This window comes from Suricata suricatta, chromosome 7 (assembly GCF_006229205.1).
Source record: "Suricata suricatta isolate VVHF042 chromosome 7, meerkat_22Aug2017_6uvM2_HiC, whole genome shotgun sequence".
NCBI classification, from domain to species: Eukaryota; Metazoa; Chordata; class Mammalia; order Carnivora; family Herpestidae; genus Suricata; species Suricata suricatta.
Window position 1 is genome coordinate 86,774,723 of NC_043706.1, and position 19,332 is coordinate 86,794,054.

Below are 19,332 nucleotides of genomic sequence, written 5' to 3' on the forward strand. Positions count from 1 at the left end.
AGCCACATGGAACTTTACACAACTGTAAAGTTCACGGGAAGAGTTGCTACAACATAAATCTGGTTCTGTCACTATGTTCAGTGGAACTGATTCAAGCCACCAAACTGCTAATAAGTCATTTACGCTCTTTTAATTTAGGAATAAAGGCTTAGGAGAAACTTGATAAGAGGAACATACTTCATAAAACATAAGCCTGTTATTAAAAGTGATCTATAATTTTCCTGTCTGGTTTACTCTAATCCTTCATTTATTATAGTTTTTAAAAAAATAACAGTAAAATATTAATATCAAATGGAAATGTACCTGAATAATAAGTTGATAATATATAGAGAGTAGCTTTTTAGTATCAGTGGGAAAAGATATAAAGTGAGATTATTATAAGAGGCAAATTTAATTTTCCTTTATATTTTCTAAAAAAGATTAAAGCTCTATGTTTTTGTTCTATGTAACCTAACTCTATTCAGATGAGGCAGAAGTAGCAAATATTTATCCTCATATCATAAAAAGATTACAAAACCAAAAAGAAGGTTTGATTTTATTTTTTTATAAATGAGTTTTCTACCTGATAAGCCTTGTGACTGATGCCGTATACTAATGGATTTGCTCTCATCCGTACATAAAGGTAAGTGTAACTTATCCACTTCACTGCTTCTTCCACATTAGTAACTGTTCCAAGAGCAATCTGATAATCAAAAATATAACAAAAATTAAACTAATGCGTTAAAGTTGGATATAAACATTACCCCAAAGTTCATTTTGTCAAAGGTTAAGTTAAAATACATCACTATGCTGTACTTAAATGAAGGGAAGTACAATTACTGGATAGGACACCTCTCCAATTAATTAAAAATCAGTCCTGCCTCATTTAATTGAGAACAGTACATTAGAAATGCTTGCTTCCAAAACCAAGCTTACTCAATATTATGGCATTTGATCATTTTCCCTAAATGGGGTTTAATTCCATATATAGCATTGAAAAGTTAGTAATTTTAAAACGCAATATAACATATAAGATATGTGTAATAAAGAGAAAGGAATTATTAGAAAATGGTATTAAAACAAAACTGCAATGAAAAATTTTCTTAAAAATACATTTCCTATACCACTAGATCAACAGGTAATCATTTACTTAGTGTTCCTTAATTTAAAACTTCATGCAAGCTGTGAAACTTCATAGTCGTATACTTCTTCCTGAACCTATAGCTGAAAAAAAATTAAATTTCTTTTTTTTAAATATAATTTATTGTCAAATTGGTTTCCATACAACACCCAGTTCACAAAAACAGACACACAGACCAATGGAATAGAATAGGAAATCAGAATTGGACCCACAAACGTTATGGTCAACTAATCTTTGACAAAGCAGGAAAGCGTGAGTATCCAATGGCAAAAAGATAACCTCTTTAACAAAAAATTAAATTTCCTAATACCTCAATAAAAGGAGAAGTATGCCTTCTACCTAAATTGTTATGTATTAGGAGGGGAAAAAAATGAAAAAGGAACTCATTTTGGCACTGAATCTTAAAAAAAAAAAAACTTTTATGCCTGTTTTATTCCTATAATTTTTAATTCTGTACAACTAATTTTGTGAAACAAATGTGAATGCTTAGCTATCTTTATTTAGTTGAAGATGAGATCTAGTACTATATAAATATCACCATACTATTGCACCATACTATTAATTATTTTAAAAAAAGAGAAATGAGCAATGTAAAAATAATAAGGCAGATTCTATTTACATTTACTCTAACTTGAAACACTAACTTGAAACAAAGCAGACAGAGGAAGACAAATACTGTCATCTTACATGTGGACTTAGAAACACCAATTTCATAAAAACAGATGAATAAGTTCCAGTTATTTAATGTACAGCATGGTAGCCATAGTTAGTAATACTATATTGTGTATTTGAAAGTTTATATGAGAGTAGCACTTTAGTGTTCTCATAACAACAACAAAGTGATCATTGTGTGAAGAATAATGTTTACTAACTTTATTGTGGTAAATACTTCACAATTATACATATATCAAACCATTGCATTGTAAACCTAGACTTATACAATGTCTTGTCAATTATATCTGCCTAATTACATAAATTTAATGTATTTACAAATGACTAAGTCATACACAATATAAGTAAATATGTACATTTCCTAAAAAGTGAACTGTAAGACTTTCTACAAAATGAAGAGTAGCAAGACTAAAATATAACTAATAAAGGAATTGTGCCACACTGCCTAATTTAAATGAGACAACTGGGGGCACCTGGGTGGCTTGGTTGGCTAAGTGTCTGACTCCTGATTTTGGCTGAGGTCATGAGCTCGCAGTAGTGAGACTGACCCCCTCCTTGGGCTCTGTGCTGGGCGTGGAGCTGGCTGAGACCCTCTCCCGCCCTCTCCCTCTGTGCCTCCTGGGTCATGTGCGCTCTCGCTCTTTTTCTCTTTCTCTTTCAAATTAAAAAAAAAGATTAAAAAAACCCAGCTAAAACATTTTCCAGCCTTCCGAGGTAAAGGAAACTAGTTTAATTATACAGCTAAAAATCTGATCGTGTCCACCATTTGAGATTCTATTATTTGATGGTGAAACTGTGTAGATTCCCATATGACCTATATACATTTTTAAAATAACACAACTCCTAAGATAGAAAATTTTATAAAGGATAAGGATAAAATAATGCTATAATTTGAATCAGACTGAGTGAATTAACATTAATAAGTTAATTAACATTAACATTAATTAACATTAAAAGTAATAAGTACCTATTGCTACTAATGATAAGATTAAAGAAAAGGAGGAAGAAGGTATCAAATTGGATTAAATCATTCAAGTCATCTAAACTTTAACCAAAAGAAACAGAGAACCCTGAAAAATTGATGTAAATTCATGACGGTATATCATATTTCTAGATTTATTTTTGAACGCCACCTAGTGACAAAGACGAAAGTTTACTTGTAAATATCTGCTGTCACCTAGTGGCTACTTAGCATAGCAGCCTTTTAAGATAAAAGTAGTTTTCAAATCTCTTTGCAGTATGCTCATTCATCTCAATAATCATATAGTAAATCAATAACAAGTCTTTATTATGTAAAGGACAATGGCATAGTAATAAATGCAGCATGATCTCTGATCTCAAGAAGTTCCCCAGTCATGTAGGTGAGACTCATGTAACTAAGATAATGTATATGAAATCATCATCCAAAGTGCCTGGTACATAATACTTACTAAAAAATGATTTTAATTAAAAACGCCTAACATGTAAAACTTATAAAAGTGCCATTAAATATACAACATAATAGAATTCTATGTTCTGTTAAGAAGAAAAAAAAAATCTAGCCCAAATTTGGTAATTTAGAAGTAAGACTCAAAGTATCACTTTGTATCTAAGTCACCTATTTAAAATTTAGACCTTAAAATTATCTTAATTGCTTGTTTATGTATTTTCTAAAACTGGTTGAAATTATATAAAAACAAAATAAGCAAATATAATTATCAGTATATAAGTGTATGCATGACTCTGTGTGTGTGTGTGTGTGTTGTATGTGTGTGTGTGTATGTATCCTTTAGTAAATAAATGAAAAAAACATACTACGATTTATGTATTTATTCAGCTAGGATTTGAAAGCTGATGGTAAGTATATAAATAGGGCTGAGTATCAAGGGACTATTAAATAATGGTAAGTGATACAAATGGTTTACTAAATACCAGCTTAGCACAGGCACTTAAATTTTCACAACAATTCAGTGAGATTGCCCCTATTTTATAAGTGGGAAAATTGGGACTTTATAAGTGAAGTGAATAGATTCTGAGTCTGTCTTGGCAGCAGACATGTGTTGGACAATAACCAGAATCAGCATTGGGAAGATTGGTTGGGCTACAGAAGTCTTAAATCTAAGGGCAAGGTGTTTATACTATGCCCTGCAGAGACAAGAAAAACTATATAAAGGGGCGCCTGGGTGGGTCAGTCAGTTAAGCGTCCAACTTCAGCTCAGGTCATGATCCTGTGGTTTGTGAGTTTGAGCCTCATGGTCAGGCTCCGTGCTGAGAGTTCAGAGCTCAGAGCCTAGAGCCTGCTTTAGGTTCTATCTCTGCCTTTCTCTCTGCCTCTCCCCAGCATGTGTGCTTGCTTGCTTGCTCTCTCTCTCTCTCTCAAAAATAAACTAACAAAAAGAAAGTATCCATATAGAATATATGTAGGGTTACAGAAATATTAACACATTTTAAAATATGTACTACTGGGGCCTCAAACAGAGCAGGTACCCAGTAATACTGGCTGAATACATTTTAATAAGCTTCAAACGTGCTTTAGTGTCTCTCTCAGTGCAAAAGTAAGTGGCTTTTAGGGTGCCTGGGTTGCTCAGTCAGTTAAGTGTCTGGCTCTTGATTTTGGCTCAAGTCATGATCTCATGGTTTGTGAGTTTGAGCTCCGAGTTGGGCTCTGTGCTGACAGAGCAGGGCCTGGTTGGGATTCTTTCTTTCTCTCCCTCTGCCCCTACCTCACTTGTATGTATGTGCAAGTTCTCTCTCTTTCAAAATAAATAAATAAACTTAAAAAAGGGTGGGGGGCTTGTGACCTTTTGGCATTAGCTTTAGAGAGTCAGCTGTATTAAGCATCAGGTATCAATCAGCAAATTTGTTTCATAAAATACATTAAAATGATTACTTAATATAATACTTTCTTCAGTTCTTATAAACAAATGGTCAGAATAGATATTCATGCTATAAAAGATATTAGTAGAGGCAATATTCCTAATCTAATATGACCTCTATGTTGATCACTGCCACTGAATACTTTCAGAAAGATTTGGGGAGTCTAAAGACTTAAAAATCCATTACCTTAAGAACACAGTACACATTCATTTTATAAACTAATTTCACACGTGATTTCCACAGATTACCAAATTTAATTTCATACTCAACTATAAGGGAATTTGTGTCCTTAAAAGAAAATTTACTTTAATTGGGAGCTATTCCAAGTAGACTAAAATATGAGAAAAATGTTTTAGCAATGGCTGTACTTAATTATATTAGCAAAAAAATTCTAGGTATATATTTCATTATTTGAATGCCTTTGACAGCACTAAATGGAATTATGGTTATAGTTAGTTGATATTTTGGAAAATGACTTACCTAATAAGTACTTTATTAATATGAGGTAAATTCCTGGACTACAATTTATTTTCTAAAATTTTCAGGGCTTGACCAAATAGATTTTCATTGGTAATATTTTAGAGTCTGTAAAAAAGAGTTCCTGGAGGACATAGCAGCATTTTACTTACCCTGTGTCTTCTGCACAATAACATCACCACCTTGAGTTTACTTTACCATTTATAAAAGGATAGTAACTATGTTTATGAAGATAGTCTTCCTTGATATACTTTTCTGGAAAAATTGCATTAAAAATATCCTTTCTTTTTAAGTCAGAGAAATTATGACTATCATTTTGGAAAATTAATCTTGGTCTTAGAGGAAGGCAAATGGTAGGTATCAATGTAGAGAAATGTATTCACCTTTCACTGACTGCATTCTGTGGCAGGCAACAAAGATCTAGGCTATTAAGAAAAAACTAGGTTTGTAGTTAAATATACCTGAGTTTGAATACTAGTTCCAAAAATTAGTAGCTTTGGGTTAGTTACAGATCTCTATGAGGCAATAATATCTACCTTGCAGAGCATTTAGCAGGTCCTCAGGCCACTCCCACTATTCCTATCATCCTACAATAGACTATTCTTTCAGAGATACTGTTGACCCAAGACCAAGGACCTAATTATTTAAACCATGTAATCATAACAGGAAATGGGACTAAAACTGAGCTATAATAACATTGCCTTTAGAGTCAAAATTTATTTCCTAACCTATTTTATTCTCTTGTCATTATGCTACTAGAGATCATAGTGTTTTAGGACTTTTTCTGACTTGGAACCAGATCTTGCAAACCTTATCTAACCTTCTCATCTCAGATCAACAAAGCTTTTCATTAACAAAGCTTTTCCAATAGCCCAAGACCAAAAGTGTTTTCTCCTACTGCTGAATCCTTCTATAGAAAACATTACTTTCCAACATGACTACACTGTGGTTTTGTATCTTTTTTCCCCCTTTTGGACTACATGTACCTTAACAGAAGGGACTGCATAGGGGATGTGCTTTTGATCCTCGAAAAAGAATTGTAAATAATTAAAAGAATGTAAGTGAAATTATTATAAGCTGTTTAAAAAGTTCCTGATATAGCACTTACAAACAATATTTGATTGTAAATATTTCATTTATTCATCTATTAACATTTCATTTATTCATCTATTTAACACTTCAACCCCATCTACTTAAAAAAATTATTTGAATAAATTTTAAAGACAAGAAAAGATATAGAAACAGGAAAATGTTGAATGCCAGGGCAATAATTTAAAATGTCATGAAAAGAGTGAAACTTTATTTGAATGTGTGACACACAGACTCTTAAATTAATAATGTTATCCTCTTTATCAGTTAATATATTACCTGGACTTCCAGAGTCTTCTGTTTAAATCTTAACACAAAATGCACAAACATACATGAAACAAACTATAATTCTATAGCTCAATTTAAGCAGTTATACTCTGTATGACAAGGTTAATCAATAATCTAAATTAAAGAGCTTTATAAACCTTATGAAAACTTCATAAAAGTGCAATCCAAATACAGTAGTTGTTCCTGCTATTTCTGTTTCTCTAGCTTGTATAGCTTTGGTTAGATTTTTGGCCTGCAATAAAACCGCACAGTTTAAAAATATATTCCTTTGGCAATCAGTTATCAGTTATCACTTATATCATATACTGTTCTGAATTAACCAACAACATTGCCATTCAGTCCATTCAGTCTGTTGTGCCTTATGACTGTATAACAGCATAAACCATATTCCTAAAGACTACAGAACCAATTCCACCTGATGTTTACTTGGCCATTCTTTCAGCTGATGATTCTATTCCAATCTTTTATTCACTAGATCTTACCTCTGCATTTAGGTTATCTGCAAGGCTTTCCAGAAACTGACTCTCAATTGGGTTTTGTTGAGTAAGCAAAGTGAGGTAATGGCTGAGTTTGTCATGTGTTGTTATGATGATTCCTTCTCCAAATCTGTCAAATTGTGGTCTTCCAGCCCGGCCAAATATCTGCATGACATCTAAAATTCCAAGGTCAACAAAGGAGCCTCTTTTTGCAGCATATATTTGTGTTCCCTAGATGAGGAAAAGTTAATAAAAATTTACATAAACACACACAAATATAATCCTGGTGAGCTGAATACTGAAATTAGGCAAATATGGCAAGATCTTAAAGTGTACTTTAACTAATCCTTTCATCATCTGTGATAGAGTTAAATTTTCACAATATAAACCAGAAATTTTGGGGGCAAATAAGTCTGACCTTACATGAATAGCAGTAAAAGTCAATGAAACAGCCAAATCACAGTATTTTTCTAAATAAATCAATCGGCAGGTTTAAGACACACACAAATCCATGTAAGGTAAGCTATTACCTTAATAATAACAGCATGAGCAGGAAGATTGACACCCCAGGCGAGTGTAGCTGTACAGACTAGAACCTTAATATGCCCATTAGAAAACAGGTTTTCAACCAAGTTTCTGTCCTGCCGAAGCATTCCTGCATGATGAATACTGAACCCATCTGGAAATAATTCTCGTACTTGTTTATTTCTTGACTTCTGCACCTAGAGTAGATATCAACAAGACATAAGAGAGTATTACTTAGCATTTACAACTAATTGTCATTTAGCATTTTTGTTCAATGACTTCATCAAAGAAAGGATAAAATTATTGTTTTGAAGTCTTACTAAATATACATTGTTCTGTATAAAGTTGTTAAAAATTATATTTTACCTATCTTAAAACATAGGTAATCTCCAAAATGACACAAAATCCAAAAGTTAAAAGTATCTCTTTCACCCAGGTTTGCAACCAATCATGACTTGTTTCTTATCTTTCCAAAAATACTCTATTAAAAAATAAATGCATAAATCAAAAAAAAAAAAAAAGAAAGGAAAAAAAAAAGAAAGCATGCCATTTAATTGCTTTCAACTCATTCAGGGCAAAGACCATAGCTCTTACAATGCAGGACTCTACCCTGGGTGTTATATGTTAAGTAATGGATCACTAAATTCTACTCCTGAAACCATTATTGCACTATATATTAACTAATTTGGATTTAAATAGAAAGGAAAAAAAGAAAAGAAATTAAAAAAAAAAACCAGAAGACCCAGGAGAAAAACAAAAAGATCCAAGGCCTAGTCAATAGTATCAAATGCTACAGGGAGAGGCCCAGTAACTTGCTATGGCTCCCTGTATTTCCTGTAATAGAACACTTAACATGTTGTGTTCATGACAGTTGTCTGAACCCCCCGCCCCCCAGTGAAATGTAAATGCCACAAGGCCAGGAATTGTACCTATTTTGGTCCAACATTATGGATCAAACGGTGTAACATTATGCTTGACCCATAGTGGCATGAAATAAATGTTTGGGATGCCTGGGAGACCCAGTCGGTTAAGTGTCCAACTTTGGCTTAGGTCATCATCTCATGGTTCGTGAGTTCAAGCCCCATATTGGGCTTTGCTTTGACAGTGCAGAGCCTACTTTGGATCCTCTCTCTCTCATTCTTGCTCTTCACCTCCCCTGCTTGTGCTTTCTGCCTTTTTCTCTCAAAAAAATATTTGTTCAGTTATAAAAAAAAAAAAAAAAGACTACCGAAATTATTCTCAGTCCCTAACCTTACTTACCAATGCCAGCTACTAGGGTTGACTTTTTCTCTAAGTCCCTTTTTGACAAATCCACATCCACTTCACCAGGGTCTTTATATTTTCTGTATATGATCTATTCCTGTTCTTCCTGGAAGACATTCCCCTCTTCTTTCTGAGATGCCCAGGCATGAATCCCTACCGTATGTACTGTTTCTCATTGCAATGACCCAATAAACCCAACTGTGTTCACCTAGAGATGTTGTCTCGGTGATTTTTGATGGGAGGGCACTGACCACCTGTGTTACTTCCTCAACTTGGCAATGTCTTGAATATACTAACTTCACTTCTGATGTCTGTCTTTGACCTGGTTTTGAGCTCAGATGTGGGATTTGATCCATTTATCGGCAATCTATATAACTGCTACAGCAGAGTATCTTTAAAAAATCACTAAGACTCACATTATACAATGGAGAAAATCTCCTTATAAAATTAAAGACTATAGTTTAACATAAAATAAGTACTTATGCAGTCAAAGTTCCTTTTGGGGCATCATGTCTTGTGTTTGCTGGCTATTGCTCTAAAAATTTCATTATCAACATTTCAAGAGCTCCTTTTGAAAGAGCAGCTTTCCACAGTTTTTATGCAAGGGGCATTACACTGACAGGGAGTGGGATTTCAGGGGTCTATGATACTAGTACAGACTTTGTCACACTGATCATCTCTAAAGTCACTTAAAATTCTAAACGTTTTAAAAAAGTTTTATTTATTTACTTTGGGGAGGGCAGAGAGAGAATGCACATGAGCATGCAAATGTGGGAGGGGCAGAGAAAGGGAGTGAATCCCAAGCAGGTTCCCGTGCTCTCAGGGCAGAGCCTGAGGTGGGGCTCGACCTCATGAACCGTAAGATCATGATTTGAGCTGAAACTAAGTCAGTCACTTAACCGATTGAGCCACCCAGGTGCCCCCAAATTTTAAAATTCTAAGTTAATAATTAACTAAGGAAATAATCTAAGAAAACAGCACTCCATGAAATCTGTTGTAGAAATAAAACAGAAATACGTTAACAAACCACTCCATCTAGTGGCCATCCAAGTAAATAACAACTTAAGCACATTAGACCTTTGAGAGTCCTGAACAAAATACTCATATACCCCCAAAAGACTTTCTTCATCAAATTTCACAGGGGGCATAGTCCTCTTTTATTTTTGTGCAGTTTGGTCAGCCTATTAGACATCATATTATGCAATGACCTTATAATTAACTATATTTGGGTCATATTGCCTAAACTTTCATCTTTTTAAATTTTTTCATCTTTTAGACAAGAGTCTTCTTAAAACAGCTCTTGATGTGAGATGACGTGGGATAAGGTCTGTTGTGGAGTATTTGACAGGACATAACAGAGTTCCTTCATGGGCCCAGGGTAGGGAGAGGACACATATTTCATCTAATACAATTCCTCTCTAATATTCATGAGTAAACACTCACAGCTAACAGAATGAAAAAAAATATTTCTTGGAGGAGATACTCTACAAATTATACTGCTTGGATTGCTGTTTGTTTCAGGTGAATCTGCTATCTGTGGACCTCTGCAGTGGAATGTCCTGATGTGCTTGTGAGAAATGCATATTTCTTAGTCAAACTCCATGTGGAGTAGGACTTGGTTTGTGGCACCAATGACACAATAAGCCGAATGCAGGAAATCCTGAACTGTGGGGAAGAACATTCCCATTATATAGCAGAGTGCTCATATAGCAGCCCCCACTCTGACCAACTGAGTTGAACTAGCATCAGGGCCACCACCTGGGTAATCCCTCTGGTGTCAGTGAGGAACACAGAGGCACTGGGGATCATTTGTCTTTTGTCTCTATTCTTTCTAATATCTTATGCATCAGTTTTCAATTGGTTCAGTATAGACTTGAAGTGACAACAATCCTAAAACAAGTCTGGTTTGCTCATTCTTAATTGTCTTTGAGGCTAAATTTGCCACTGTGGTTTGGCCTAGCTCAGAGTACAAACAAACTAGAATCCTTGGGAATAAAGCAAAGATATGTGTGTTTTAAATTTTTTATTTTAAAAACCATACAGAAAACTTGTATTATTTTCCATTTTTGGTGTACAGTCTATGGATTTTAATATGTTCAATATGTGTAATGACCACCATAATCAGGATATAAAACAGTTCTTTCACCCTAAAAAATTCCCTTGTTATTCTTTTATAATTAAACCCTCTCCACTTATAACCTCTGGAAATTAATAATCTGTTCTCCATCCTTATAGTTTTGTGACTTCAAGAAGTTGATGCTTTTGAGATTTACCCAAGTTGTATTGATAGTTTATTACTTTTTAAAATTTTTAATGTTTTTTTACTTATTTTTGAAAGACCAAGAGAGACAGCACGAGCAGGGGAGAGTCAGAGAGAGAGAGGGAGATACAGAATCTGTAGCAGGCTCCAGGCTCTGAGCTAGCTGTCAGCACAGAGCCCGATGCAGGGCTTGAACCCACGAACCGAACCGTGAGCTCGTAACCTGAGCCACAGCCAGACGCTTAACCGACTGAGCCACCCAGGCGCCCCTCCTTTTTCTTGCTGAGCAGAATTCCAAAGCATGGATGGATATGTTACTTTGTTAATCCAATCATCCACTGAAGGATGTTTGAGTTGTTTCCACTTTGGGCAACTGTGAGTAGAGCCTCTATGAATCTTCATGTGAAGTTTCTGTGTGTGTGTGTGTGTGTGTGTGTGTGTGTGTGTGTGTGTGTGTGTGTGTGTATGACAGAGAGAGAGAGAGAGAGAGAATATATTTTAATTTCTCTAACATACATACTAGGAGTGTGATTTCTGGGTCACATGGTAAATGTATGTTTAACTTTGGCAGTTTAACAAAAACTGACAAACCATTTTCAGAATACCTGTACCATATGCATTTTCACCACCAATATATTAGAATTCCAAATGCCTCCCATGTTTGCCCACACTTGAGACTGTCATTATTTTTTACTTTAGCCATTCTAAGAGGTGTGTAGCGGTATGCCACTGTGGCTTTAATCTGCATTTTCCTAATGACTAATAATATGAAAAATCTTTCATATTCTTAGATATACATTTCTTACCATCTCTTCAAGCTATTCTGATGCACACAAAAGTTTAAGGACCATAGTTCCCTATAGGAAGATACCTAGCATGATTTTTTTAAGTTTATTTACTTGTTTTGAGAGGGGAGGAAGAGTATGAGCAGTGGAGGAGCAGACAGAAAGGGAAAGTGAGAGAATCCCAAGCTCTACACTGTCAACCTAGAGCCCGATGTAGGGCTCGATCCCACAAACCCTGAGATCATGACCTAGCCCAAACCAGGAGTAGTACACTTAACCGACTGAGTCACCCAGGCATTCCCTAGAGCAATCATTTTTACCTATCTATGCACAACACAACTGTATAATTCAATTATATAATACTATTTAGTGCCACACAACTTCATATTCATTACTGTACTGAATTTACACTCCTAAGAAAAGTACTTTCCAACAAATTTATAAAACAGGATAGTGACTTAAAAAAAAGACACTGTATAGGGACAAAGATAATTTAAATGAGAAATAGACATTTATCATGTATTGGATCCTAGAAATACAAAGAAATTTAAGACAAAATCTGAGCTTTGAATAATCTGCAGAATGGAATGAGAGACCCATAAACAAGTGATTTCTATAAAATATGATATGTTTCTTTTTATTATTTTACTTTTTTAAATGTTTGTTTATTTTTGAGAGAGCTAGAGAGATTGCACGCACATGCACACACAAGAGGGAGTGGCAGAGAGAAAGACACAGAATCCAGAGCAGACTCTAGGCTCTGAACTGTCAGCACAGAGCTTGACCTGGGGCTCAAAACCATGATATCATGACCTGAGATGAAGTTGGACGCTTAACCAACTGAGCCACCGAATGTCCTATATGTTTCTAACAGAGGTATATGGACACAGCTGAAACGAGGGGAAGAATGGCATTATGGTTTTGTTGTGTTTGTCTGGCTATTACCTGGCAGAGTACTTTCTGCACAGCCAGTACTAATGGCTCACTTCTGGAATGGATGATCAATGGTCTGCAAGTCTCATCAAAGAAGTCTTCACAGAAAATGTGAAGTGTGAGTCTTGAAGGACAAGTGATATACTGCTAAGTGGGGGTACTAGGTAGCAGGATAAAGAAGCATAAAGGCTGTAACTAACAAAGAATGCAGCATGTATAAGCATATTATTCAGGAGGCATTGAATGAATGCAAGAAAATGATGCTGGAAAGGAGGATTAGGATCAGGCTTTATTAATTCCAAGCATGGGTGTAAAAGGCCCAAGTAAAATTCATAAGCAATATCAGATTTGCTGTTAGAGAGGTAACTTCTTGTATGAAACCAGAGGCTGGCTGAGCGGCTCTGGGGCTATCAACAGTCCTGGTGAGAAGATGGAGGGAGGAAATAAAGATACTACATAAAGTTGAGGTAAAGGTAGGCTATACGGTAAGGAAGACTGGGTGACTGTCTGGGAAGGGAGGCATGAAGGGAAGGAAAGAGTTAGTACTGTTTCTAGTTCATCAGTCCCTTGGTCACCGATTAAATGATAGGGAAAATAGATGAGAAGGGCCAGTGCTTGTACCTCAGGCCAGGTACTTGGAAGGTGGGAACCAAGATTCAATTTGGACATGAGTTTGAGGACATCCACTATAAATATCTTGGCTTTTATTCTGAATAAAGTAGAAAGCCACTCAAGGTTTTGAAGGAGAGAGATAGGGGAGACCGTTTAGGGTTATTATTCTAGTACAACATTCCAGGTGAGATGTGATGGTAGATTGAACTAGGTGTAAAACATCTGAATAAAATAACTAATAACTCTAACACACTGATATCACTTTATATGTATGGCTTTCTTACCTAGACTTTCTTAAACCAAAAGGAAAAATGAAAATTAAAATTGCCTAAGTTTAAAAACTAATGAAACCACCATACATCAAACTTATAGGACAGAGTAAATCATACTCTCAGAAAATATCATACCTGAAATAATGAAACTAAATAAAAATATAAGTAAATTAACATCTAATTCAAGAGTTGGAAAAATTAAAGTATAACAAAAGCAAAGAAAAACAGATACTCTAATAAAGTTAAAATAGAATCTGATGATTTAAAAACATGAAATTGATAAGTAAACATAAAAACTCTTATTTTAAAAGAAAAAAATTAAACAAAAAGCACCAGTGATTATTACTGACAAAAACAGGAGTTGGCAAACTATATGCCGACTATTTTGTAAATAAAGTTTTATTGGAACACAGCCACATTAATTTGTTTATGTACTGTCTATGGCTCCTTTCAAGTTATAGTTGAATAACTGTGACAGATACCATATGCCCACAGGCTTAAAATACTTACTGTCTAGTCTTTAAGTGAAAAGAGATAGTAATACACAAGCACAACAGCATTTAAACACAAAGACACAAAATCAGTAATGTAAAAAAAAAGAAAATGTTCAGAAATACATATATCACAGTTTAAAATAATCGGAAAAGGGTACATTGTAAAATTCAATACATTCCATTTAAAAAACTGGAATGGATGGTTTTCTAGGAAAAAATGTTATAACATTTATCCTAGAAGTTACATGAAGTTGTAAAATAATAAAAACAATGGAAGAAACTTTAAAAGCTATCTAACATATGGGTTTTCTAACTTTTAACGAAGAATTAATTCTAATACTATTAAGAAGCCCTGGAGCACAGAAATAAAAGTAAAGTCCCAAAATTAATCTTACAGAAGCAATGAAATAGCATTGATATTAAAACCTGATAAAGAAGCAGTAAACAAAATATAACAGAGAAATCTCTCTTATGCATCTCAATCCAAATGGTAAAAAACTTTAGAAAAATGGATTCATCAGTGCATTAAAATAATACACCACAACTAAGTACAATTTAACATCAGAATTCAAGGGCATTATACTTATAATTACAGTTATATTAATATAGTCAAGAAATGAAATGACAAGCTTTGTTTTTGAGATGGGAAAACTTGACTTGGTAAAAATGTCAATTCTCACTAACTCAATCAAGGCAATAACTCAACTAAAAAAGAAACAATTTCTTGGAGGTTATACTCAAGTTCACCCTGCAAAGTAAATCTGTATATTTATTTAGGAAAAAATCTAAAACTGAAGAATAATCAGGATGCCGTCTAGTCTTAACCAAGTTTTTAAAATATTATAGTAATAGTAAGTAAAATAGTTTGATACTAGAGAAGAATAAAATCAATGAAACAAAAAAGAAAGTCCAGAAATTGACTCAGTCCAGAAATATGAGAATTCTGTATATCAAAATTTAAAATCAACAGAAGAAACTGAGTATTCAGAAAGAAGACGATGAGTCCATTACTGTATGGAAAAAATTCCAGACAGATCAAAGTTTTAATAAGAATAAAATTAAATTAAAAAAGAGCTGGGGGAATATATGGATAAAGCAGGTATAGCCTTTATAAGAAAGACAAATATTCATAAATTTAAAAAATCAAAAGTTAAAAAGGAAGAAAACTGTCTATAACACACAACAGCACAAGCAATATACATACAATGGACCACAAATTATAAAAAAAATTCAAGTGGCCAAATGTGGCAAATGCTCAGCTTTACTCAAAATTAAAGAAATTTCATTCAAAATAATAATAAAGTACCATTAAAAATTTTTTTGACATTTATTTACTTTTGAGAGACAGAGAGACAGAGCATAAGCAGGGGAGGGCAGAGAGCGAGGGAGACAGAATCCAAAGCAGGCTTCAGGCTCCAAGCTGTCAGCATAGATCCTGATGCGGGGCTCGAACTCACGAACCACAAGATCATGACCTGAGCCAAAGTCAGCTGTTTAACCGACTGAGCCACCCAGGAGCCCCATCAAGTACCATTAAAAATGTTGGTATTGTCCAATGCTGGTAAAGTTATGTAGGAGGAAGTTACTGTTCAAGGAAGTGAAAATTGAAACAATCTCCCTAGTGGGCAATTGGAGATCATTCACCAAAATTTTAAATGCATGCACCGTGTTGATGGATAATATTCCACTGCTAGGGATTTACTCAAAGGATATCACTGAAGCTTCCAAGAGTATGAGCATGAATGTTTACTACACCACTGTTTACAATAAAAAATAATTGGAAACAACAAAAGGGTCCATCAAGATGAGACTGGATAAATGAATTAAGATATTGTGCACATTATGGTATACTATAAAGTTGTTTAAAACAAAGAATCAGGTCTATCTTGAGTTGAATTGGAAACATCTCAATGTATACATAAACTGTAATACGATAAAATCTGTTTACACTAAAACACATATACAAATACATGCAATATTTGTGTGTATTTGTATAAAGTCCTACCTTAAAAAAAATAAAAAGCTTTTTGGGGCACCTGAGTGGCTCAGGTGGTTAACTGTCCAACTTGTATTTTCAGCTCAGATCATGATCTAGTGGCTTGTGAGTTGAGCACCACACTGGGCTCATATATAATATATGATGTATATATGTATATAATATATGATGTATATATATGTACACACACACATACATGTATGTATATTATGAAGCTTTTAAACAGGAATTTCATTTGGAGAAACGAATTGAGAAGATAGTTAAGACCATGAGTTATGGAGCTCCACTTGTTTATTACAAAATGACTGCTGCTTTCTAAAGTATCAAAACAATGACTGTTTGTCCATCTGGTTTCCCAGGCTGAGCACTACCTGGAGTCCAGGCTTTGCTATCCTCTGAATAGCTGCAAAGATATAATTCATCCTGCTTATATTCTTTGAACAGAGCACTGGATTCTCCAAGGAAGATATTTGAGATCCAGTACTATATTACCTGGAGAAAGAACATGAGCTGCAAAAAGGGAAAGAAACTCAGGTGCATAGTTTCAGAACTGTTTAAGGGGCCCCTGGATGGCTAAGTCGGTCAAGTGTCTGACTTCAGCTCAGGTCATGATCTTGTGGTTCATGAGTTTGAGCCCCATGTTGGGCTCTGTGCTGACTCAGAGTCTGGAGTCTACTTCAGATTCTGTGTCTCCCTCTTTCTGCCCTTTCCCTGCTCACGCTCTGTCTCTCTCTCAAAAAATAAACATTAAAGAAAAAAAAGAACTGTTTAAGCTTGGTTTCCTCAGATTTTATATTTCCACTTTTCACAAATGAACTTCCCATAAAGGGCTTTATAGTCAGTAAAATTAGAATGGAATGGACAAGCTGCTAAGATAATTCTTCAGCACACAGAGGGTACTATATTCTTTTCCCTCAGTGAAAACATGCAGGGCTTCCTTCCATGACCTTACGCATCCTTTTCCTATCCATGAGATGGAAAATCAGTGTGAGTCCTTTTTAAAATGAGTAAGCAGGGGAGGAGCAACAAACAGTTTGTGAGTATGAGCCCCGCATGAGGCTCCCGGCTGTCAGCGCGGAGCCTGCTTTGGATCTTCTGTCCCTCCTCTTTCTCTGCTCCTCCCCTCTGCTCTCTCTCTCAAAAATAAACAAACATTTAAATAAATAAATAAATACGAGTTAGGTTAAAATGTAATCACTTCCCAAAGCTGATATCCACTAAAACAAATATAGGAATTAAAAACATGGTAAGAAAAAAAACTACTAACAACAAACTTTTGAGGATATTAAAGGAAAATAAATTTTCCAATAAGCAAAAATATATAGGAGCCACACAAGAACTTCAGTTTTGTTGCAAGCCCTTGGTGAAAAAGCATGGCAAAAATTGCATAACTAATTAACAGTGACCTTTGTGAGCCTTCTGAAGTAATTTATCTTGATAAGATATGCTTTAATGTGGATAATATCAATCCATTAGGAAGAATAACTTAACTGCCATTATAAAAACTAAAATTTAACCAGGAGGCAAATATCTTCCTCCAAATGACGCCATTCTTTCTCACAATTATTAGTGAGTATGAATTATTGATATTAGAAAAAAATCCTCATCTTCAGAGAGGGCTATTTTTATTATTCCAAGTTTATAAAGACAATCAGCATGAGACAGTGGACCTGCTTACTTAGGAACATAAACCAACACCTGGCTTCTTTTTTGACAAAGGAGTTTAGAGATCTAAGAAACATACATGCAAACTTCCTCCACCTCTCTCTCTTTCAGAGGTCTTATTCCACTTTAAACATTATTCTCTGAGGCATCTAAAATTGGCTCTTTGACATCTGTACCAAGTCATGTAATAGTTTTTCCTCCATGAGATTGTAGGAGGAAATCCATCATCTGTCTCATCCCTGTTCTCAGGATAAGTCCATTAGTCATCTGTTCACTAGATCAACTGACTATGATCAGAATTTCTGAGGACCATGTTAACAATTTTAGGTCCTTAATTTCAGATTCTGATTCTGACACCTGGCATAGGAACAGGTAATGGGGAATAAATTCTCTATTATATTAGTCCCCAGGATACTTGGTACTTCTTTGCTCTTGACTCAATTCCTTACCTTATCTATTACTTCTCCAGCTTAGGGTATGAAATTCTTTGCTTTACTCTCTGGAACTACCACACAGTGATAGCAAACTATATCAACTTCTTCTATTACATCACCATATCTTAACTGAAATACTTTCCTCTATGGATTCTGTCTCCCATCTATCTCTGTCCAGTGGTGGGACATGATATCTCTGTTCCCCATTACCATTTCCAATTTAGCCCATCTGACTATGTCACCTGTTATTTAACGTTATCCAATAAAGACTTGTACTTGTGGCTCCTAGTCTTTCTCTTCAACTCAATTCCTGTCATCATTCTAGGTGACAGTATTTTTCCTGTGGACATACAAACCACCCACCCTTCAGTTCCCTTATGCCTCATTTCCTGTGACATCTCCTTGTCCCACTTCCACCATATCAAGTATTATTCCTAGGCATTGCCATCAACCTACAACTGTACCACTTCCAAAATCATTAGTACAAACATCTCGATTTCTGATAAAAGCTTCCTGTATTTCAAGCTTGCCCAACTAATTTTTCCAAGTCTATTTTTTATCATTAATGACACTTTGAGATTACAATTCCTCTACTTTCTTTCTACTCATCAGCAGCACCTGTTCCCACCCCTCCACTCCAGTCCTTACTCTTTCTCCTGCTTAGAAAGCAGAGCTCGGGGCACCTGGGTAGCTCAGTCGGTTAAGTGTCCGACTTCGGCTCAGGTCATGATCTCACAGTCTGTGGGCTCGAGCCCCACGTTGGGCTCTGTGCTGATAGCTCAGAGCCTGGAGCCTGCTCAGATTCTGCGTCTCCCTCTCTCTCTGCCCCTCCCCTGCTTACTCTCTGCTCTGTCTCTAAAAATAAAATAAAGACATTAAAAAAGTTAAAAGAAAAAAAAGAAAGCAGAGCTCAACATTTTAAGCACATTCCTTCCAATTTCTTAAACTCTTTGCTCTTTTGTCATCTTTGACTAGCAAAATGCCAAACTTGGATAATCCAAGGTAACTAGTAATTAAGAAAAATTATTTACAGGGGCAACTTAAGAGCACTCTAAACCCATGATCACAATCCCAACAAGCCCTTAACACTGGACAGCAATTCTACAGTGTCTTTA

General features: G+C 35.1%; 1 protein-coding gene across 1 annotated transcript in view; it reads right to left on the minus strand.

Moving 5' to 3' along the window:
• Positions 1 to 19,332, minus strand: part of ASCC3 (activating signal cointegrator 1 complex subunit 3) — a 328,231-nt gene that overhangs the window by 124,396 nt on the left and 184,503 nt on the right. The window contains exons 15-17 of the mRNA XM_029944011.1: positions 7,509 to 7,700; positions 6,985 to 7,209; positions 563 to 682 (exon numbers count right to left, since the gene is read on the minus strand). Of these exons, the coding sequence (XP_029799871.1) occupies positions 563 to 682; positions 6,985 to 7,209; positions 7,509 to 7,700 (537 nt within the window). The remainder of the gene's footprint in view (positions 1 to 562; positions 683 to 6,984; positions 7,210 to 7,508; positions 7,701 to 19,332) is intronic.